Genomic DNA, 20,621 nt, shown 5'->3' on the forward strand with positions numbered 1-20,621 from the left:
TTCTTTTTCATGAATATTTACCACCACCACCAATTCCAAGTATTCCTTTTGGTTTGAAATGTTACATTTGCATTTGCATGAACTGGGGTATGAACTGGACGCTCCATATTCATGCGCAATCTTGAAATACGTTAGCCGGTAAGGGACATACAGGACACACTGCCCCGCCTTTCGCGTTTTCGCTGTCACGTGATAAACTCACAGGTGCTGCTAATGCTGCTAATGGGTATCGTCCCGGCCCCGGCAAATTTAAAGAAGGAAACATGGAAGACCACACGTATTCAAAATCCAAATTTCAGGAACAGGAGTCTTCTTCTTCCCCCAGAAAAGGTTTGAAAAAAGCAAGAGACTGGCTTTTTGAAGCGTGAAGGCCACCGTAGCTGTAATACCTACTTTGAACTGTGTGGCGCGAGAGAGTTGATTGCGATATAACGCTAGATGGGAGAAATTCCTACACATTGGACCTTTAAAACATAAGTTCTAAGGGACAGGGTTGGATGTACAAAGCACTTTGTAACTTTGTTAAGAAAAGTGCTATAGAAATAAAGTTTATTATAGGTTTTTTTTGGATACTGTCGCCAGATGTACCTTTCGACCGCTGCCTGTTTTTGACTCTGCCTTTGCTCTGTGTTTTTGGAAACTGGATAATTGTACCACTGTTGTACAATAAATCCCCTTTTAGACTTTGACTGTGTGTCTGAGTCCTGCGTGTCTGAGTACCCTGTTTGCCCAGCCTGACATTAACCAGTCAGCTAATGTGTTGGCCGGGGAAACCAGCCAGCCTAACAACCAATCAAGTCGTCAACCATGCAGTCAAACATCCAATAAAACTGTCATTCCACCAACAAGTCAGCTCGCCAATCAGCCCGCCACCAAACCAAGCAGTCACCGACCCTTCCAAGCCAATAGTCCAGCCAAGATGTCACCAAATTAAACAACCACTAACCGACCCAGTCAGCCAGCCAGCTTTTAAGCCAGCTTGTCAAGCATTTTCACACACAGAGAACATGTTACATTTCCATCTAATGCGAAGTGAAGAGCGGGCAAAGCCAGAGACATGAAATCTCTCATCTCACGCTACCTTGTTCACTATCAAACACTCATTATTTTGTTCTCTGAGTCCTTTTCTCAATCGGTTTGTCCTCTGTCTTTCGAATTCTTCGTCCTCTGTGTGTGTGTGTGTGTGTGTGTGTGTGTGTGTGTGTGTGTGTGTGTGTGTGTGTGTCTGTGTGTGTGAGTGTATGTTTGTGTGTGTGTGCGCCCACTTCTTTTTGTATCTCTTTCTGCCCGTCTTTCACAGATAGTCGACTTTTGCAGGATAGAGGTTTGGTGCAAAGTCTTTCTCGCAGTGTCACAGCCTCGAAAGTAAACTGAGACCTCTAACTGTGTGTATCAATTTCCCTCTAAGTGGTGTGTGTGCGCGTGTGTGTGTGTGTGTGTTTGTGTTTGTGTGTGTGTGTGTGTGTGTGTGTGTGCGCGCGCGCGCGCTGGTGTCATATCTAATCATAGTGGGTGTATAGGTCTTGGGCAGTCACAGCATGCCTTCTCCCCCTACTGAGGTCCTTATACATGTACCTGCAGAGAAAATGGATTTTTGGTTTTCTTTTCTCCTGCACTCATTCCTCCATCTCTCTCTACCCTCCCCTCTTTCTCTCTCTATCAGCTTCCCTCTCTTTTTCTCTCCATCAATTTACCCATTCTCCCCCATCCCTCCAATTTAACTAACTTTCTCCTTGACTCTCTTTACCCTCTCCTCTTTCTCTCTCTTTGCCACCCACCTGCTTTCATTTCTTTCTCCTTCTCCCAGTGCACATCTCTCTTTCACGGTATCTCGCGTCTCTGAATTTTTTTTATTATCAAGTTACGGTCTCCTGAGAGAGAATGCCACTCCACCTTTGCTTGTTCACCTTCGGTTTATAACAGTGTCTCCAGGTTGTCCCCCCTTTCAAGTTCATATAAACCCACACACTCCACTAAACACCAGGGATGTGTTTTGAAAATAAACGGGTAAAAGACAGATCGCAGCAGTCCATATGAAATGAAAGATTATAAACTTCAGAAAGCCCTGAAGCATTTCATTACACAGCAAACCATTAAAACAAGACAAAAAACTATTTTCTTTACAGCTACAACCATAAACAAGCTAGACTGGTTTAACAGGTAGTCATCACATGTATTCAATAGAAGATAATACCACAAAATCATTGTATTATACCTGCTTGATTAACATTATCTGTCCTCTTCCATGCAATTCTGTGTTATCCAAAACTTGTGAGTCTGACAGTTTAACAATGAGCTGAAACTCACTATAAAGCACAGTAAATTATATAGGGAGCTGCAGATTCTGGTGAAAATTCTCTGTAGTTTCATAACTACCAACGACTCCTTTCACATTGTCACAGTCATGTAATTTGATACATTATTTTAAAAATATCAATTCTAGCCATTTCAAAGATGCTGGCATTTTAGTCACATTTAAATTGAATAAGATAGAAACACAGGGAGGCTTTCAGAAAATCTGCCAACCTATCCAAACCTAATATATAACTAAAAGCACAGTGTCGTCTGCAAAACACAGCAGTAGCTCATGTTAGAGGATGTCAATTGTACGTACCAACATCCAAAATGAAAAGGATATCCAATCAATATCATTTTCAGTCGACGAAACTGCAGTAGAGGCTGCTAGGAATAGTACATTTGATGTTTTTCGAGATTCAAGAAATGTGCAGATTATTTATTTTGGTAAGTTGACCACTTAAGTAAACTGCTGATTTATTCTCTGCTCTGATAGCCGACAGCGGTTTGCTCTGAACTCATCCACCGCCACTCTCTCTCATTACATACACACTAAGCACTGAGCTATTCCTTAAAGGAGCTACGCTTCTCTTATAACACGACGATAGCCAGTCAGAGCTTCCTGTATGTAGTCGATAAGTCCGAACCATCCAAAAAATGCTTTCACGCTAGAAATTAACCGGACCATGGTTTAGTTTGATCCAGACTGAGACCACCTCCAGTTACAGACCAGTTGTCAATTTCCCATCCAGCGGCCACGTCATTTAAATAGCAAATGCACCTGCGCCCATCTGTGCGCCCATGGGCGTGATGATCTTACAGGGAGGTGTGTTCAGGTGCGTTCTTGGCGTATTGCTATCTTGAGGCAGCGGAAAGTGATCGCACCATTGACCAACAAAAACCTGGTCTAAAGTCAATAACGCAGCATTTCATTGTTATTTTAAAACATTAGTCAAATCTAATGGGCTCATGCACAGCGTGCACACTATGCTTGTTACAGTTATTACTGTTGGAATAGCCGATCAGGCAAAATGGCAGCGGCAGGAGCCCACAATTTGAGCTTCATTTGGCTCTTCATCCATAATTAATACAGTCCACAGAATGTATGAATATCATTTTCATATTTATTTGTAAGAAATGGCATCAATATACTGTGTGTATATATACAAATATTTGAAATACAAAAAAGAAAAATCCAGGGCTGTGACTAGATCATAGCTATATAATAGTTCTACGATTGTTCCACTGTCCAATATATCCTTTGTGTATATTCTTTTCCTTGTTTCTCCAAAAATCCATTGTTTAGACTGTTACCAAGGCAAACCATTTATATAGTCATTTGTACAATGTGTAAGCAGTATGGGTGTAAAGGTAAAACATCACACCAATTTCTGAAAAGTTTAGGCTACCTATCGGAGAGAAGATTCATTGTTGAACCCCTTTGCAGCATGGAGATAAATGAAGTATCTATCCCCACACGGTAACCTCTTTTATATTACACACGTATCTAAGGCAGGTTATGGCTGCAACTGAGATTCATCTGTTTTGATTGTGCCTGTATGAAGACGACCTGGCCTCATGTCAGTTAGAACTGAGTATCGGGTGGAAATGTAAGAAAGTAGCTTTTATCTCAGGGCGCTGGCAGTGGGCGTATATAAAAAAGGCAAAATTTGAAGGTTTCGTTATCGTATATACAGATCAGAAGGGCAACAGATACATTTAAAGACATTCTCCAATTGGCTTTCCCTCGATACAACCTTCTAGTAATAACATATGACCCAGTTGGTGGCTCCCAACTAGGATAGGAGGTGTTGTGCATATGCGTGTGTGTGTGTGTGTGTGCATGTGTGTGTGCATGTGTGCGTGCGTATGCATTAATAAGAGACCCTGAGACAATGACAGACACCAAGCCCTAATTAGGTTGTCGCTTAAGAAAGCGAGAGGAGAAGAGACAGAAAGAGGAGAGAGAGAGAAAAAAAAAAAAAAAAAAAAAAAAAAAAAGAAAAAAAAGAAAAAAAAAAAACTTTTAAGGAGAGGTAGGTTCAAAGCTATGGAAGCTAAAAGGGGGAGAGGAGGGGGGAAAGGGGGGGGGGAGGATGAAATTATGAGAAAATAAGAGAGAAGGTAGCAGGTAAGAGAAGATAGATGAAAAAAAAAAAAAGAAGAGAAAAAAAAAAGAAAGAGAGAGAGGAAAGAAAAAAGAAGCAGCTGAAAAAAGGGCAGGAAGGGAGATGTAGGGAGGAGTTGGAAGACGGGAAGGTGGTGGGATGAAGGAAATAAAGACAGGAAGGTGGTGAACAAACAAGGATCAAGTAGAGAGGGGGAGATGAGGATTTATGACACGCAGCATCGGGAGAGCTACCAAAACCAAAACGAAAGTCGGCAGGTGTTTGCAAGAGGGGTGTCAAAAATATCTCAAATTTTTCTTTTTTTTTAATTTATAATTTTTTATGCTTTCTCCGCAACGTTTCTTTTTTACTTTTTTCGACTCCTGTCGCATTTTTGTTGACATAAAGCCCTAAAAAAGTCTGCAAAAACAGCTCCTTAGCCATCATAGAGTATTGCAAATCAAGCAGAACATTATTGTTACATATTTAAAAGCAGGCTACCACACAGCCGACTCACAGCAACCTGTTTCACAGCCTGAATATGAAAACTCTGTGCTTCTGTGGGGTATTTCTGAGTCTCAAAGTTGGTAAATCTGCCAAATTCTGCTTTGAGTCTAGTGTAAAATCAGTTGAAATACATTTTCCCGTCTTTTGGGGTTTTGCGCACAACTATGCGGGCCAAAATATATTGTGAACCTAAACTGATATGCTGGCCCACAGGAGTGTTTCATAAATTAGCGCCCCCTAGCGTTGGCAGGGAAATACAACGGCATATCTAGACCAGAGAACATCGGTCACGGATTTTAACATAAAGGTTGCGATTTTAAACATGTCTTTAACATTGTGAAATGGTTGCACATTTGGTTATGGCACAAAAACTACTTGGTTATGTTTAGAAAATGATCGTGGTTTGAGTTCTAGTGCTCATATTATTCTGATTTTCAGGTTCATAATTGTAATTGTATGTATCAGAATAGGTTTACATGGTTTAATTTTGAAAAAACACCCTATTTTTTGTTGTACTGCACATTGCTGCAGCTCCTCGTTTTACCCTGTGTGTTGAGTTCTCTGTTTAAGCTAAAGAGTGAGGCACATCACACTTCTTTTCCATCTTTGTTGGGAGTCGCACATGCGCAGTAGCTAAGTAAGGACTACTAGCCAGTCAGAAGCAGAGTATGAGGGCGTGCTACGCTAGCAGCTAGGCGAGCATTGTAACGTGTTACAAAGTGACCCACGTTTGTCTCTGTAGTAAAGGCTGGACTACAATAGAGCCGTTTGGAGCAGTTTGTGAACAGTGTTTTCTGTTGGAGATGGTAAGTCCCTTTGGGGTGGACTTTTTCACTTTGTAAACCTATAACGTGCACAAAAAAGATATACAGTATAACAAAAAGCATAATATGAGCACTTCAAAATCAGACGTTACTTCACTTCCAGTTACGCATGTGACACTGAACCTGATGTTTGTTAAGTAAAAAACAACAACAACTTGCAATTTACTTTTAGTTTCAAAAAGGACTTGAACCCCACTCTCCCGGGTGAAAGTCCTGTGTATGTCTGACCCATCCACCACCCTACCAATTACTCCAGCCACTAGAGGACTGACTGCAGGTAAACAATGTAAGCCTTGTTCTGGGCTACAAAGCCAACTGGTACACAACTTGATACCTCACCACCACCACTTTAGTATCAAACAAATGTATACACACACATCCCTAATGGGCCACGTAGGACTCAGGCCAAATTTTGCTGTATTGTCAACAGCCATATTGTAAATATTAAATTTATTAAACTGGCAGCATTCCCCATACCTACAAGGGGAAATATGCAGGCACGCACGCACACACACACACACACACACACACACATACACACACACACTTTGTGAGATTCTGACCAGACCTCAACAAATGTAATTAAGTAATGCCGAAAGAGTTTTTGTGCTACTGACTGACTAATCTGTATCCTAGGAATCCAAATACATAGCAAATTGTAATAGTGAATATCTCACAATAATAAAATAGTATTATTTTTGAAACACCATTCATCTGTGTTTTGAAATGATATGAATATTGATTACCTAGGGGCAGGGGGCATTTTTCCCTCAAAATGGATACCGAGAGGTTTCAAATAACCATAAGTTTTATCCAAAACACCAAAAACAGTGCTGCTATTTGCCAACGCAATGTAAGTGGGCCACCTGGGTACAGACAGAAGACTCTGAGTCAGAAATCTATTCCAAAGTTGTTCCCATGTGATGAAATCAACAATACCGAGGCAACTTCAAGAGCACTGCTGCATGTCAGTCGGCCCGAAAATATTTTTGCGTGCTCGCTGGTAAAAATCTTTGCCGAGGTTGTTTAGTCTTATGAAGCAGATGTGCTATGGCTAAAAGTGAAACTTCAAAAATAAAGTCTATGTTTTGCACAGTTTACTTTGACCTAGGTCCCATGTGGGGAGAGAGGCAGTATCTATATGATGTTCACAAAGTCTTATCAACAATGCATCCAGCTCAACCAGAAATAATCCCAAATTGTGCTTTGCCTTGGAGAATCAGGGCTGTACCCCAAACCCGTTTTTAATCATTCTACTTTTTCGGGTTGACTCATAACAGTGTCAAGTTATTGTTATGTGTTTGTGTGTGTGTGTGTGTGTGTGTGCGCACGCACGTGGGTTACCTTAGTACGCAGGTGTAAAAGCCATTGTCTTCCATTTCAGCAGATCTGAACCAGATGGAGTCGTCTTCTTTACTCAGTCTATGACCTGAGAAGATGATAGGCTCCTAAAGGACACAATACAAAATACAATATTGAAGCAATACAAAAATAATGACTGAAATTATGACCGTCATTTAGATATTAGTGTTTTAAGTACCGGTAGTATAAACTCTCTCTCTCTGGTATTAACATAGAAAGGGTGCGTGGGATTTCCCCTTTTCTGGTCTATATATGCCTGCCTCTGCTGAATTATTTTTATCCCCAGTTGCGACCAAATGTATCTCCCCCCCTCAAAGTGATCAATGCTACTTCACCAAAAGCCTAGACCATATATTAAATATATCCCTAAAATATAAGTAGCCCTTTTTTAAAACTAAGTAAAGTGCTGTAACGTGAACACTCTGTAGTGCGATAGAACGAGAAAATTCGAGCGGCAGTTGCTGGTTGTATTTAGCTGCTACAGAGCTCCGGGACGTTGGCTATTTATTATCTAGACTTTGCTAGGGCCCCATGCGCACTATTATCCAATCAGAATAAAATAAAAGTTGTTTACAAAAAATAAAGCCTCGTTATTGTGTGTTTTATATGTCAGTTGGATGACTAGACAGGTAATGATTGGGAGAAGGCCGCATGCACTGTGTAGATTGGCTAATGGTAAAGCTGGGTGGGCATAGAGCAGGTTGTTTACATCGTACTGATTCAAGATCAGTTTTCTAAGAACGAGTGTGGAAAAGGAAGCGAAAGAAGCAAATAAATAACTTTTTTTAAAAGAGCTGGGAATGATGACGAGGAGGATGTCGAGGAGCTAGCCAACGTTAGCTTGGAAGAATCGCTGCCTTCTACCAGCTACGCTCAGCCACAGCTAACGGTAGCTAACGTTAACTTTAGCGAAGTTGTTGTGGAAAAAGACAGAGATGAGGCCCGTCATCAGCATTACAGAACAAGGTAATGGCACCTCAGGTACCATCATCCAGACATGGGGGACGCGAGTCAAATGACTTGACTCGAGTTAGACTCGAGTCGCAAATTTTAGGACTTGAGACTTGCTTGATTAACATTCATATAAGACTCGACTTGACTTTGACTTGATATTCATGACTTGAGACTTGACTTAGACTTGAGTCAAATGACTTGAAATGACTTGATTTTCTGTTCAATAAATATATTTTTTCCCCCTCTGATATTGAGGAGGAGTTAACTTTACGATTTTAGTGCTGTTACATGCGCAGGAACCGTTGATATGATGACGCGGCGCGCGGCGGCAGACCATCAGTAAACAACACTGGCTATGGCTAGTAACTTAACGTCATGGATCCCTCTCATGGGCGCCGATACAGTGGATGCTCCGGAGCTCGAGCCCCCACGGAAAATACTGACCACCCACGTGTGCCAGAATGCCAGTTCATTTTTACATTAATCTAAAATTAAACACTGCAGTTGTGGAGCGTCTGTCGTAGTGTGATTGGCTATTTCGGTGGCATTGATTCTTAATTTCCCACGAAGATGATCGAGGTTACGTGCCAGTTAAACTTTTCATCTCCAATCCTATCTGTATTTGTGAGAAGTGGCGCTGTCCTGAGTTGAACGATAGCCTATAGGCTAGGCCTACTTTACGGCTTTATTATGGCGTGTGTATTCGTGTCGGCCGCTGACCATTTCCTAAGGTTCTGAAATGCAAACACTTTTTTTAAAGGGTGTGTGCATGTGAGCACCCATGGAGGAAAACATAAATCGGCGCCTATGTCCCTCTGCACAGAAAATAATAAAGTTTGGCTATAAGGATTACACATCTGACCAGGCAAAGAAAAAAACGAACGGCAGTTTGCAAGGTCTGCAGTACAAAAAATTCCGACGTTGAATTTCATCAGACACTTCAAATCGGGAGGGATTCGGGTTCAGTCCCCATATTCAGCTGAACCACTATTTGGACGTTTGTGATGGACAGAACTCCCTTCAGTTTTTGGCCATGAATAAGCACACCCTCCCCTCTTTGTTCAAGGTGGCAGTAAGAGCAAATAAAACTAGGCACACATACACACACAACACAAACTGCTCTCTCTCTCTCTCTCTCTCTCTCTCTCTCTCTCTCTCTCTCTCTCCTATAAACACACACACATGCAGACGTAAGTATGTGAATAAAGCTAGGGACACATACAACACACTCTGCACTCTCACACACACGCACATGCACATTCACTCACCAATATTAACTTTTCACTCACTCTTTCTCAAACACGCACACATTCACTCACAAATACACTGACAAATATCAACATATACTTTCCATTCCATGTCATAAGCAAAGGTGGTGGGATTCAGCTCCTCTTAAAGAATATGTTTTGTTCTTTAAGAGAAGGAAAGGTTAAAGGATGTGTTTCTGTCTCATAAAAGTGAGGCATGTTTGAAGAATATTATTTGACTTAGGAACCATTATACTTGAACTGTTTGAAGGAATTTCATGATTTGATGTCATGTTTGAGGCATATTGAACAATGTGGATTTATTGTTGGCCTAATATCAGTTTTAGGCTGTGCTTTTTTATCTGTGTTAATTTAAACTCTTCAGATGTATGTGGACGCAATGTCTTTTGAATATTGAGTAAAAAATGCAAATAAAACTCCAGCAGTTCATAACCACTGTCTTTAGCTTGTTTTATAATGGAAACTTTTGTATGACTTGACTTGACTTGCTTGACCAAAGCTATGACTTGACTTGACTTGCTTGATTGTCACAAAAAATGACTTGGACTTGTTTGAGACTTGAAGGTTAAGACTTGAGACTTGCTTGTGACTTGCCCATGTGTGACTTACTCCCATCTCTGCCATCATCTCTGAAGACCCTGCACCATGGGGACCGATTACAGAGACCGTCCGGGAGGAAATTACACTCAAAGGGATATTAGCCTTTCAGAATCGGGCGGCCAAATATCCAGCATCTCGGAGGGGGGAACGAGGCTGGCGGCGGAAAGACACGCTCTCTCACTAACGAGGCACTGACCCGACACCTTCACAATGGTGAAACTGTACCACCGGAGACATTTATTGCTTTGCCTCTAAAGTGCTACCAACACACAGCAACGCATTTGTAGTAGGGTTTAGCGAGACTTTGAGGATTTGATCTGCGACTTTGCAAAGAAAAAGACAAGAAATAAGAACTTCTAAAGGTAAGAGCTATTATGCTATCTGTAAATTGAATAGGCTAATATAATCTGTTGTAACCGAGTGACCAGATAATGTACATATTTAGTTTAGCTTATTGAAATGCCATGCATATCAGACGTGTATTGCATCATAATTTTGTGATGCTGCTATAGGCCTGTGTGAGACTTAGTTGTCAAGTGCAGTATATGTTGGCCTTTGCAGTTTGTGAATTTGCCAGCTGACTTAGTGACTGTTATTTTGCAACCTGCACTCAACTGTGTTGTGTGATGGGATGGCATTGTTGTATCTTCAGTCAATCTATTATTATTAGCACTATTGTGCTTTCTGCTTGGGTGATTTTTAGTGAATACTATATCGCCATAGTCTTGAGCCATACAATGCTTTGGTATGATTGAATTCATTGTAACATTGTCTTGTGATGTGTGAGTCAGATGGCAGTACTTGGTTTATTGAACTGGAAAGGCATATTTGATGCCTGCTCAGCTGGACTAGTCATTCATCTTTTGACCAATAGTGATTTGGCATATCAAATCACACACCTGGTGGGCCTTAGTATCGTGTGTGTGTGTGTGTGTCTGTGTCTGGTGGGGCGAAGGTTCTATCAGCTGCCTGCAGTTTGCTGGTTGTCAATAGATTTTTTTATTGCCTCCTTTTGTCCTGTTGTTGTTTGACACATTAACCAACCCAATCTGCCTCTTTATGTGGAATTTGGCGCTCTTGTACTTTGCCACTTCATTTCCTCGTTTGCTCTATGATAATTAATACGGCTACTAGAGGTCGCTGCCTAACAACAAACTACAAAATATGGGTCGTCATAAGCTGCTTGCACAATCAACCTATACGGTCGTTTTCTGGGTTTCAAGAAAAACGTATTTTCCCGTGAATGGCGCACGTTCGACTCGGCTACGTTTGGGAAAAATTCATGGTTTGGGTTAAAATAAGTACATTTGTTGTAATTTACGTACCTAAGTTAAGTACATCAGTATGGGTCGTTATAAGCCGCTTGCACAATTCAACCTATACGGTCGTTTTCTGGGTGAGGACGATATGGCATTGTTATGGTTTGAAATAACACAAACAAAAAATATTTTAATTCTAAATGATTATGATGACTTTTAATTCTAATTATTGAATTATAATACAAACAAAAAATGTAAGAACCACATAAGACAAATTCAATTTGATTGATTATTTTCACTTTATCGTTGGACTTCCATACCCACCTATTATATCTGCTATTATTCCAAGTGATCTTACCTCAGCATCTCCTTTGTTCTTGTACCAGATGAGGCGCAGCTTGGCGTTGGTTGCCATGGTGTAGTTGGTTCGGATGTAGCTGTAGAACAAGGCACATTTCACCCGAACAGGTTCCCCAGCCAGAACATGGTACTCCTTCAGATCCACCGACCAGTCTATGCATCCGTCCACTGTAAGGAGAGAAAAACAGACAGAGAAATATTGAGAATGTAGTGATATACAGTACATACTGGAGGCCATTATAGAGTGGAACGTCTCCAAATACAACTCCTCTTTAAATTGCAGGGGCGAGGAACATTGATGAAAACAGCGAACAGGGTTAGAAACTCAAATAGGTTAGGAAGCAAAACATGAACGATCATCAAAAAAACTTTATAGGCGATTCTTTATAAAGAAAACATGCTTGGCCAGGGAGAAGGAGTGACAGGAGAAAAAAATGAGATAGAAAAAGAGAGCATGAGTGACAGGGAGATTGTTTTGTTTCTTCAGTAATATTGTTCCCTACCTTCAAGGCAATAAAACATTGAATATGAAATTGAGAAAGAAAGAAAGTGTGTGCGCATGTTGTCTTCTATTAACGAGTTGGAGGGGGCAACAGCGCAAGAGAATAAAAGAGATACATACAGAAAATGTTATACTTTATGTATGTCAAAGTAGGGCTGGGCGATATGGCCTGAAAATAAAATCCCCGATTTTTTCAAAAAAAATCCGATTTAAGATTTAAATCAATTTTTTTCTCCCTCTACTTAAAATCAATCTGCAGATGACAAAGAAAATGTTCAAAACAAGTTTTATTTTGTTTTGACTCATACACACGCACACACATGGGGCATGTATACCATTATGATTATTCATGCCAATTTTGTGGAAATATAAATTGGTTTGAGTTTGTTTTTTTTTGGGGGGGGGGGGCTATATATTCAACAACAACAAAACGGATGCGTGAGATAAAGCTGTTTTCACACATACAGGTAATTCACTTCTCGTTCCTCGCTAAAAGTTCAAATCATTTTAACGTTATTGCGCAACCTTGCTATATTTTAACAGAAATTGTCTATGGAACGTGATTCAAAGGTATATTTTTAGTTTGAATTGTATAGTTTGCGCTCTGACAGCTTTTTGTTTGGCCACAGAGGTTGGTTTTGGGGGATTAAAGAAGTCCACATTGTTACTTTTATCTCCATTTTTAAATTTGTTTTCAAAGTTGTTGCTTTTTTCCGACCTTTTGTGACACTTTTGAAATTTTTGTCACCTTGTTTTTGACCTTTTGGACGCTTTTTACGATGTTTTTGATGTCAATTTGAATGTTTTCAGCACTTTACTAACCTAGCCGCTTTGTATGACAGAATTTTATATAGGCCTAACAAAATGTTCTGTATTTTAACTGTAGCTATACACATAATTTCCTTTTTTTAATTATGGGTAAAGTTTTTTTTTTGTTATTTTTACGGATTTATTTCTTAAGAGTGTGGGAGAGACGTGACAGTAGAGATTCAGAGAAATAAAGGAAGAGAGAGAGAAAAGAAGAAAGAGGGTGTTGCGATGTCGGGGTCAGACCCGATCAGCCGGAACGAACAGAAAACAAGTCGGAGATGGAAGACAAGTAAGAGCTGGTGAGATGTAGAGGTCAGGACGGAAAATGACAAGCAGCTTTCCCAAATGGACTTCCCTCCTTCCACCGCTACTCCCCTTTCTGTTCCGTCTCTTCTGTCTTTTATCTCTGTCCTTTTGGTCCTCTGACTTCGTTTCCCCCCTCTTATCGTCTGAGGCACAGATAGATGTGCTCCGTTTTAACTGAAGCCTTCAGGCGCTTTCCCTCTTAATTTCAGCTCTACCCTGCAGCAATAAATCCCCCCTGGATCTGTCATCTGGCCAAAAGATATACCTCCTCATTCTCACATTATCATTTTCCTCTTGGTTTTTTATTAAGCAATACTGGAAATAACCAGTGCACAAGGCATTATTTGGATATGAAGAGATAATGCAGTCTAAACAAAATCAAAGACTAATTCTAACAAAGCAAGAAAAAAAGAAAAAGAATTAGGGGATTAAGGAAAAAATTTTTTTTTTTTTTTAAAATTTAAATTTATTATTTTATAAATTATTTAAATAAAAAAAAAAAAAAAAAAAAAAAAAGAAAAGGTTTTGTTTTATTTTTTTTTTTTTTATTTTTTTTTTTTTTTTTTTTTTTTAAAATAAGCCCTTTTGGGGTTTAGGTGGGTGTTTTTGTCTACCAAATTTGTGAGAGTTAATCTGATACAAATTTATGAAAAGGAAATGTCAGGAAAAATTTTTTTTTTTTAATTTTTTTTTTTTTTTTTTTTTTTTTTTTTTTTTTTTTTTATTTGTTTAGGTTTGTTTGTAATTGAAAAAAAAAGAAGAAAATAAAAAAAAAGGAAATGTAGGAACATAGGCCCTAATTTTGGAAAGAAATCTTAGAAATGTGTGAACTGTGAGAACATAGGGCCTAATTTTGAAAAAAAATCTTAGAAATGTGGGAACATAGGGCTGAGGGAACATAGGTCCTAATTTTCAGTGAAAAAAAAATTCTTAGAAATGTGGGAACATAGGGCTGTGGGAACAGGCAACAATACAAACCCCAAGTCCAATGAAGTTGGGACGTTGTGTAAAATGTAAATAAAAACAGAATACAATGATTTGCAAATCATTTTCAACCTATATTCAATTGAATACACTACAAAGACAAGATATTTAATGTTCAAACTAATATTTTATTGTTTTTTTTTCAAATATTCACTCATTTTGAATTTGATGCCTGCAACACGTTCCAAAAAAGCTGGGACAGGGGCAACAAAAGACTGGGAAAGTTGAGGAATGCTAAAAAAAAAAACTCCTGTTTGGAACATTCCACAGGTGAATGGGTTAATTGGTCATGATTGGGTATAAAAGGAGCATCCACAAAAGGCTCAGTCGTTCACAAGCAAGGAGGGGGCCAGGTTCACCACTTTGTGAACATCTGTGTGAGCAAATAGTCCAACAGTTTAAGAACAATGTTCCTCAATGTACATTGCAAGGAACTGGACAAAGGACAAAAAGCAACATTGAATGCCCGTGACCTTCGATCCCTCAGGCGACACTCACTGAAAACCATTATTACCATGTGGGATCAGGAACACTTCGGTAAACCATTGTCAGTTAACACAGTTCGCCGCTACATCTACAAGTTAAAACTCTACCATGCAAAGCGAGAGCCATGTATCAACAGCACCCAGAAACGCCGCCAGCTCCTCTGGGCCCGAGCTCATCTGAGGGTTGGATGGACTGACGCAGGGTGGAAAAGTGTGCGGTGGTCTGACGAGTCCACATTTCAAATTCTTTTTAGAAATTACGGACGTCATGTCCTCCGGGCCAAAGAGGAAAAGGACCATCCAGATTGTTATCAGTGTTCAAAAGTTCAAAAGCCAGCTTGTGTGATGGTATCGGGGTGTGTTAGTGCCCATGGCAGGAGTAACTTACTCATCTGTGAAGGCACCGTTAATGCTGAAAGGTACATACAGGTTTTGGAGCAACATATGCTGCCATCCAAGCAATGTCTTTTTCAGGGACGTCCCTGCTAATTTCAGCAGGACAATGCCAAGCCACATTTTGGCAGGTACCAGACTGGCCTGCCTGCAGTCCAGACCTGTCTCCCATTGAAAATGTGTGGCAAGTATGAAGCGCAAAATACAACAACGGAGACCCTGGACTGTTGAGCAACTGAAGTCGTACATCAAGCAAGAATGGGAAAGAATTTCACCTACAAAGCTTCAACAATTAGTCCCCAGTTCCCAAATGCTTATGGAGTGTTGTTAAAAGGAAAGGTTATGTAACACAGTGTTAAACATGCTCCTGTCCCAGCTTTTTTAGAACGTTTTGCAGACATCAAATTCAAAATGACTACATATTTGCAAAAAAACAAAGTTTATCAGTTTGAACATTAAATATCTTGTCTTTGTAGTGAATATAATTCAGTTAAAAAAGGATTTGCAAATCATTGTATTCTGTTTTTATTTACGTTTTACACAACATCCCAACTTCATTGGAATTGGGTTTGTATAATTGTGTGTATATATATATATATATATATATATATATATATATATTACTTTTTAAAGTAATTAAAAGTTTTGAATGAATTCCAGGATACATATTTTGGTTATATATCACTGTCATGTGACCCAGATAATATAATAACACAGGTACACAGCCTATGAAGTAAACAACGCCTCTTTATTATCATAAAACATTTTTCTTACTGTATCCACCCTCATCATTTTTGTTATGAACGTGTATAGGGCCAAGTGCCAACAACTAGAATAGCTTTAGCTCAACAATAATCCGACCAATAATCCCTTATGTAATTAAAATTTGGCATGTCTAAAAAAACAACTACCATCAACAGTCATACCCCTAACATTGCCAATTAATCGCGGTTAAACAAAGAGACAATGAAAAAAAAAAAAAGGAATTATGTAATAATTGTTACAGGCCTAACTCAGTCAAACTAAAACCCACAGACAATCCACACACAGCTAATGCAGACTGATGTCCTTGGAGGATCAACATCCAAAAATCGTATTAGAAATCATACAGTGTACAAAGGGTGCTCCCTCTAACCGTTTGACTCAGTTTAGATTCTTTCCTTTTAAATAAATATATAAATGTTTTTATATTTCCTTTCTGGCAAAAGCCCCGCCCACTTCCTGTGCACATATGAATACAGATATTTATTTTACATAATCATTTAACGCTAGCTTTGCAGTCAACCCCTAGAGCAGGGATCTTAAACAGGGGGTCCGGGACCCCTAGGGGGTCCTCAGAGTCACTGCAGGGAAAATCATGCCAACAAGTATTAGGCTATTTGAGTAGCTTAGTATTCTATGCAAAAACATGTATCTATAAATGCTTCCCTAAAAGTTATTGTAGGACCAGATTAATATGCAACTTTATTTTATACACTATATGTAGTAAGTAGGGGGTCCCTGATCTGGTCCTTGGCTTAAAAAAACGTTGAAGACCCCTGCCCTAGAGAATACACCCTGATGTGGCTACGCCCATGTACAGTTTCTGCAACCCTAAAGTGCAGTCAGAAGTCAGATGTTCTACGCTGGATGTGGATTGTTACCGTGGCTACAGCTGTAAATCAACGTACACGTGTATAAGCACTCTGTAAAATGTGTCAAGTGTAATTTGTGTTGAGTTAAGTCACATCCAAAGATTTAAAGACTTCATTTGCATGAGTTTGTGGCGCAGATTTACGACCGCACACTTAATTGGTTACATTTATAGATTTAGCAATATGCATCAAGTCATACAGAGGCAGGAGGGATTTACTGTAGTATTAACGTACACATGCAGATGTATTGCACACACAATCACTCTTTCACGATCAAATGATGTAGTACTCAACACACATACTCACACACACACACACACACACAGTATTTAATCATTGACAAGGTTGCCAGATATTCAGAAGATTATCATCATAAAAATTCAAGGTGTGTGTTTGGAATGTGTGTTTGTTAAGTATGTGTGTGTGTGTGTGTGTGTGTGTGTGTGTGTGTGTGTGTGTGTGTGTGTGTGTGTGTTTGTAAGTGTAGAAAATTAAGTAAATTAATTAACAGAACAGTAAATGAATGAGCTGACACAAACTGAAGGTGTGAGTGCAGTCCATTCAACACCTAACACAGAGGATCACACACACACAACACACACACACACACACACACACACACACACACACACACACAAACAAACACACACACACACACACAAACAGGGCATCACATTAATAGAAAATCACATTAGTTTGGTCTACTGGACTAATGCCTTTTGTTTCAGACAATGTTCAACACAGGGGACACACACACACACACACACACACACACACACACACACACACACACACACACACACACACACACACACACACACACACACACACACACACACGGGCCATATGTAGCTGCAGGTCATAACCAAAGCAAACTCCCTATAATTCATTTATCGCTGCTTCTGCTCGTGCATGCTGTGTATTAATCTGTGCAGGTGAGTGTAAGTGCATGAGTGGGAGTGTGTATATAAGCCTGTCGTATGTGTGTGCGTAGGGTAGAGTGCAGCTGCGTGTGTCTGTAGACATATTAAATGTGTGGGCGAGGTGTTAGCATGGCCAGATATATCATTCCCGTCAGCTCTATTTGCATATGGATGTTCCCAAACGGCAGAATGAAAATAACCCTGGATAAATGGCAAAGTTTCAGAGTTTGAAAAAGCGCAGAGACTTTTTTGGGCAAAACACATTCAGACAGAGTCGCAAACCTAAATATGGGGCTATACTACTTCTTTTGTTTGGCTGACAATTTCATCATCAAGGTTTCTCTAAAAATGTATCTAAAGTATAATAAAAATGCTTAGAATAAAACTGTTCTTCACCTTCTCTGCTATTCTGATCTCTGACGAGACCTATAGTATACATATACAGGGTTGGAATGATTACTTTAAAAATTTATTCCGATAAAATTACTTACTACCTGTTAAGACATGTAGTCAGTAACATAATCCAAGTATCACAATAATAAAGTAATGTAACTGGATAACCTTTCGTTATTTTTGGATTACAATATCGGTTTGTAATGGTACTTGTAATCATACCGAACTGTTTGGGTACAGGACGTTCAGATCAGTATGCGACATTGGTTTGGCACGCCCGAACACGCCAAAATAGTCTGTTTATGTTGAGTACTCACACTCGTGGAACAGAAGTCTGAAGCTGGAGTTTTACCCAGAAGTCTTGGCAGCGCACTAGTTGTTGTCTATCAGCTGTAGCATGCTAGTCGACTTAGCCCGGTTAGCCGGTTTCGTCAAGCTCAATGGACACCAATTAGTTTCAAACTGTATGCCGAAAATATTCAGCTAAAGCCAGGTCTGTCTGTGGAAACATTCAAACATTGAATTTACAACGGTGTAATGTTGATAGTTGATAAGTGGAATGAAACAAAAACTGACTGGAAGCCTGCCACTGCAAATTTGGACCAAGTCAAACTAATAACTAATGCTATACATCGCTGCATACAGTTTTTGGATCAATTGATCAATCAATCAATCAACTAACATTAATTTACATAGCGCTTTACGGCAACCAGCAGGTATCCATAGTGCTTTACATCAAGGGCCAAGAATATAACAACAAAACATACAATAAAAAGAATAATATAATATATAATAGGAGGAGAGGGAAAATGTCACACCGCTATTATGTATTAAATGCTATTCTTAATAAATACGTTTTGAGTTTGGATCTTAAAAAGAGCTACATCTGTAATAGTGCAAATCTCAGGGGGTAACTTGCTCCAAAGTCTCGGGGCAGCAACTGCGAAGGCGCGATAACCCCACAGTTTGTACCTCGACTGTGGGTCTTCTAAAACCAGTTGATTGGATGACCACATTGACCTATTGTGTTCGCGCAGGGTTAAAATCTCGGAAAATGTATGACTAAGTTGACATTTAAATATGTTACTGGGTCAAAATAACTACATAACTAGCGCCAAAGTCTCGGGGCAGCAACTGCGAAAGCGCGATCACCCCACAGTTTGTACCTCGACCGTGGGTCTTCTAAAACCAGTTGATTGGATGACCGCATTGACCTATTGTGTTCGCGAAGGGTTAAAATCTCAGACAAATTGATGACGAAACTGAAATTTAAATATGCTACTGGGTCAAAATAACTACATACTGGTGTGGCTGAATAACCCTGTGGAAATAATATAAATAATGAAAATTGGGTCAAAATAACCTTGTTTTGGGTGTGATTGGTGACCCAGTGGTTTTTATGCACATAGATTACATTACAAATGCGGGTGAATTTTGCAATTGGCGGGTAACACTGTCAATCTACCAGCCACTTTGGCGGGTAGCCAATGAGAATTGAGTGATTCAGATGCATAACTATCGGTAAGCAGAGTACGCGGTTGCTTACGGGCCTGGTCCAATCAGGGGCCCGCATCACTGGAAGACATTGATTGACACCCGGGACTCCCTATCGAGCAGCCACTGACCAAGCGGGAGGGCAAACGGGTCAAATTAATTTCCTTGTTTCTGTTATGAAGACGAGACGTGTGTGTGACTCGAACATCTCACATTTACCAACAAAACGTTCAGCGAAAGACCATCAAAACACTTCAGACCGTCTTGCCAACATGTAGACATTGTAACGTCAATGTACGCTGGAACGATCGGTAAAGTCTCTGAAAGTTGCTGCTGTTTCATCTTGTCAGCTGTCTGCAGCGGGCGGGCCTGTTGCTCCGTTTCCCCCGCGACTGACACGCACACACACACATACATACACAAATACACACAATCACACACGGTGGATGCAGGAAAAAATGCAGATGACACTTACAGCATGACCTAAATTGAGGACAGCTACTTTATTGTAAGTGCAATGATAAGTTAAAGTCCAATATGAAACCATATGAATGTGAGTCCCAGCCCAGGTTAGGAAATTAACTAACAATGTAAAGATCAACAAGCCACTGACAGATATGTTCATATTTGATTCATTCAATAAATTATTATTTTGTGTCTTAATTCCACCAGCCGTTTTCATATTATACCAACATCATCATCCTGAGCCTTTTTGGTAAGGTTCCTAGAAAATCTCAGCCCAGAGTAATTAATTAATAGTACTAATTATTTTTCTCCCCGAAACAAGTTTCCTTTTTATTCATTTTTTTATTTTTAAGAACTATACAAAAAAAGTGTTATGGTCCACCTTCACCAGTGTTTTGTTGTTGTTGTGGTGCGTGTAGGCTACTCCTGATTTTGTCAGTCCTCTCATCTCTTATATGCAGTGGCGTAACGAGCCAACACCGGACCCCTATGCAGTATTATCAAGGCTGGCCCCCCCTATTACAGCACATGATGACGGCGCAATGTCCACGAGTAGGCTACCATGAATAGGAAAGGACAGGATCATAGAGACACAGCAAGTCCTGTTTTTCACCTTTTATGAGGCAAAAAAAAAAAAAACTGGCTGGTAAAAAGTAACTTTGGCAGGTGGATTTAAAAATCCACCTGCCAAAGTG

General features: G+C 39.8%; 1 protein-coding gene across 3 annotated transcripts in view; it reads right to left on the reverse strand.

Moving 5' to 3' along the window:
- Nucleotides 1-20,621, reverse strand: part of il1rapl2 (interleukin 1 receptor accessory protein-like 2) — a 625,772-nt gene that overhangs the window by 218,055 nt on the left and 387,096 nt on the right. For all 3 annotated transcript variants that reach the window (XM_039813808.1, XM_039813805.1, XM_039813806.1), the window contains exons 3-4: nt 11,536-11,705; nt 7,079-7,182 (exon numbers count right to left, since the gene is read on the reverse strand). In XM_039813808.1, coding sequence (XP_039669742.1) covers nt 7,079-7,182; nt 11,536-11,705 — 274 coding nt within the window. The remainder of the gene's footprint in view (nt 1-7,078; nt 7,183-11,535; nt 11,706-20,621) is intronic.

Source organism: Perca fluviatilis, chromosome 10, assembly GCF_010015445.1.
Source record: "Perca fluviatilis chromosome 10, GENO_Pfluv_1.0, whole genome shotgun sequence".
Classification (NCBI taxonomy): Eukaryota; Metazoa; Chordata; class Actinopteri; order Perciformes; family Percidae; genus Perca; species Perca fluviatilis.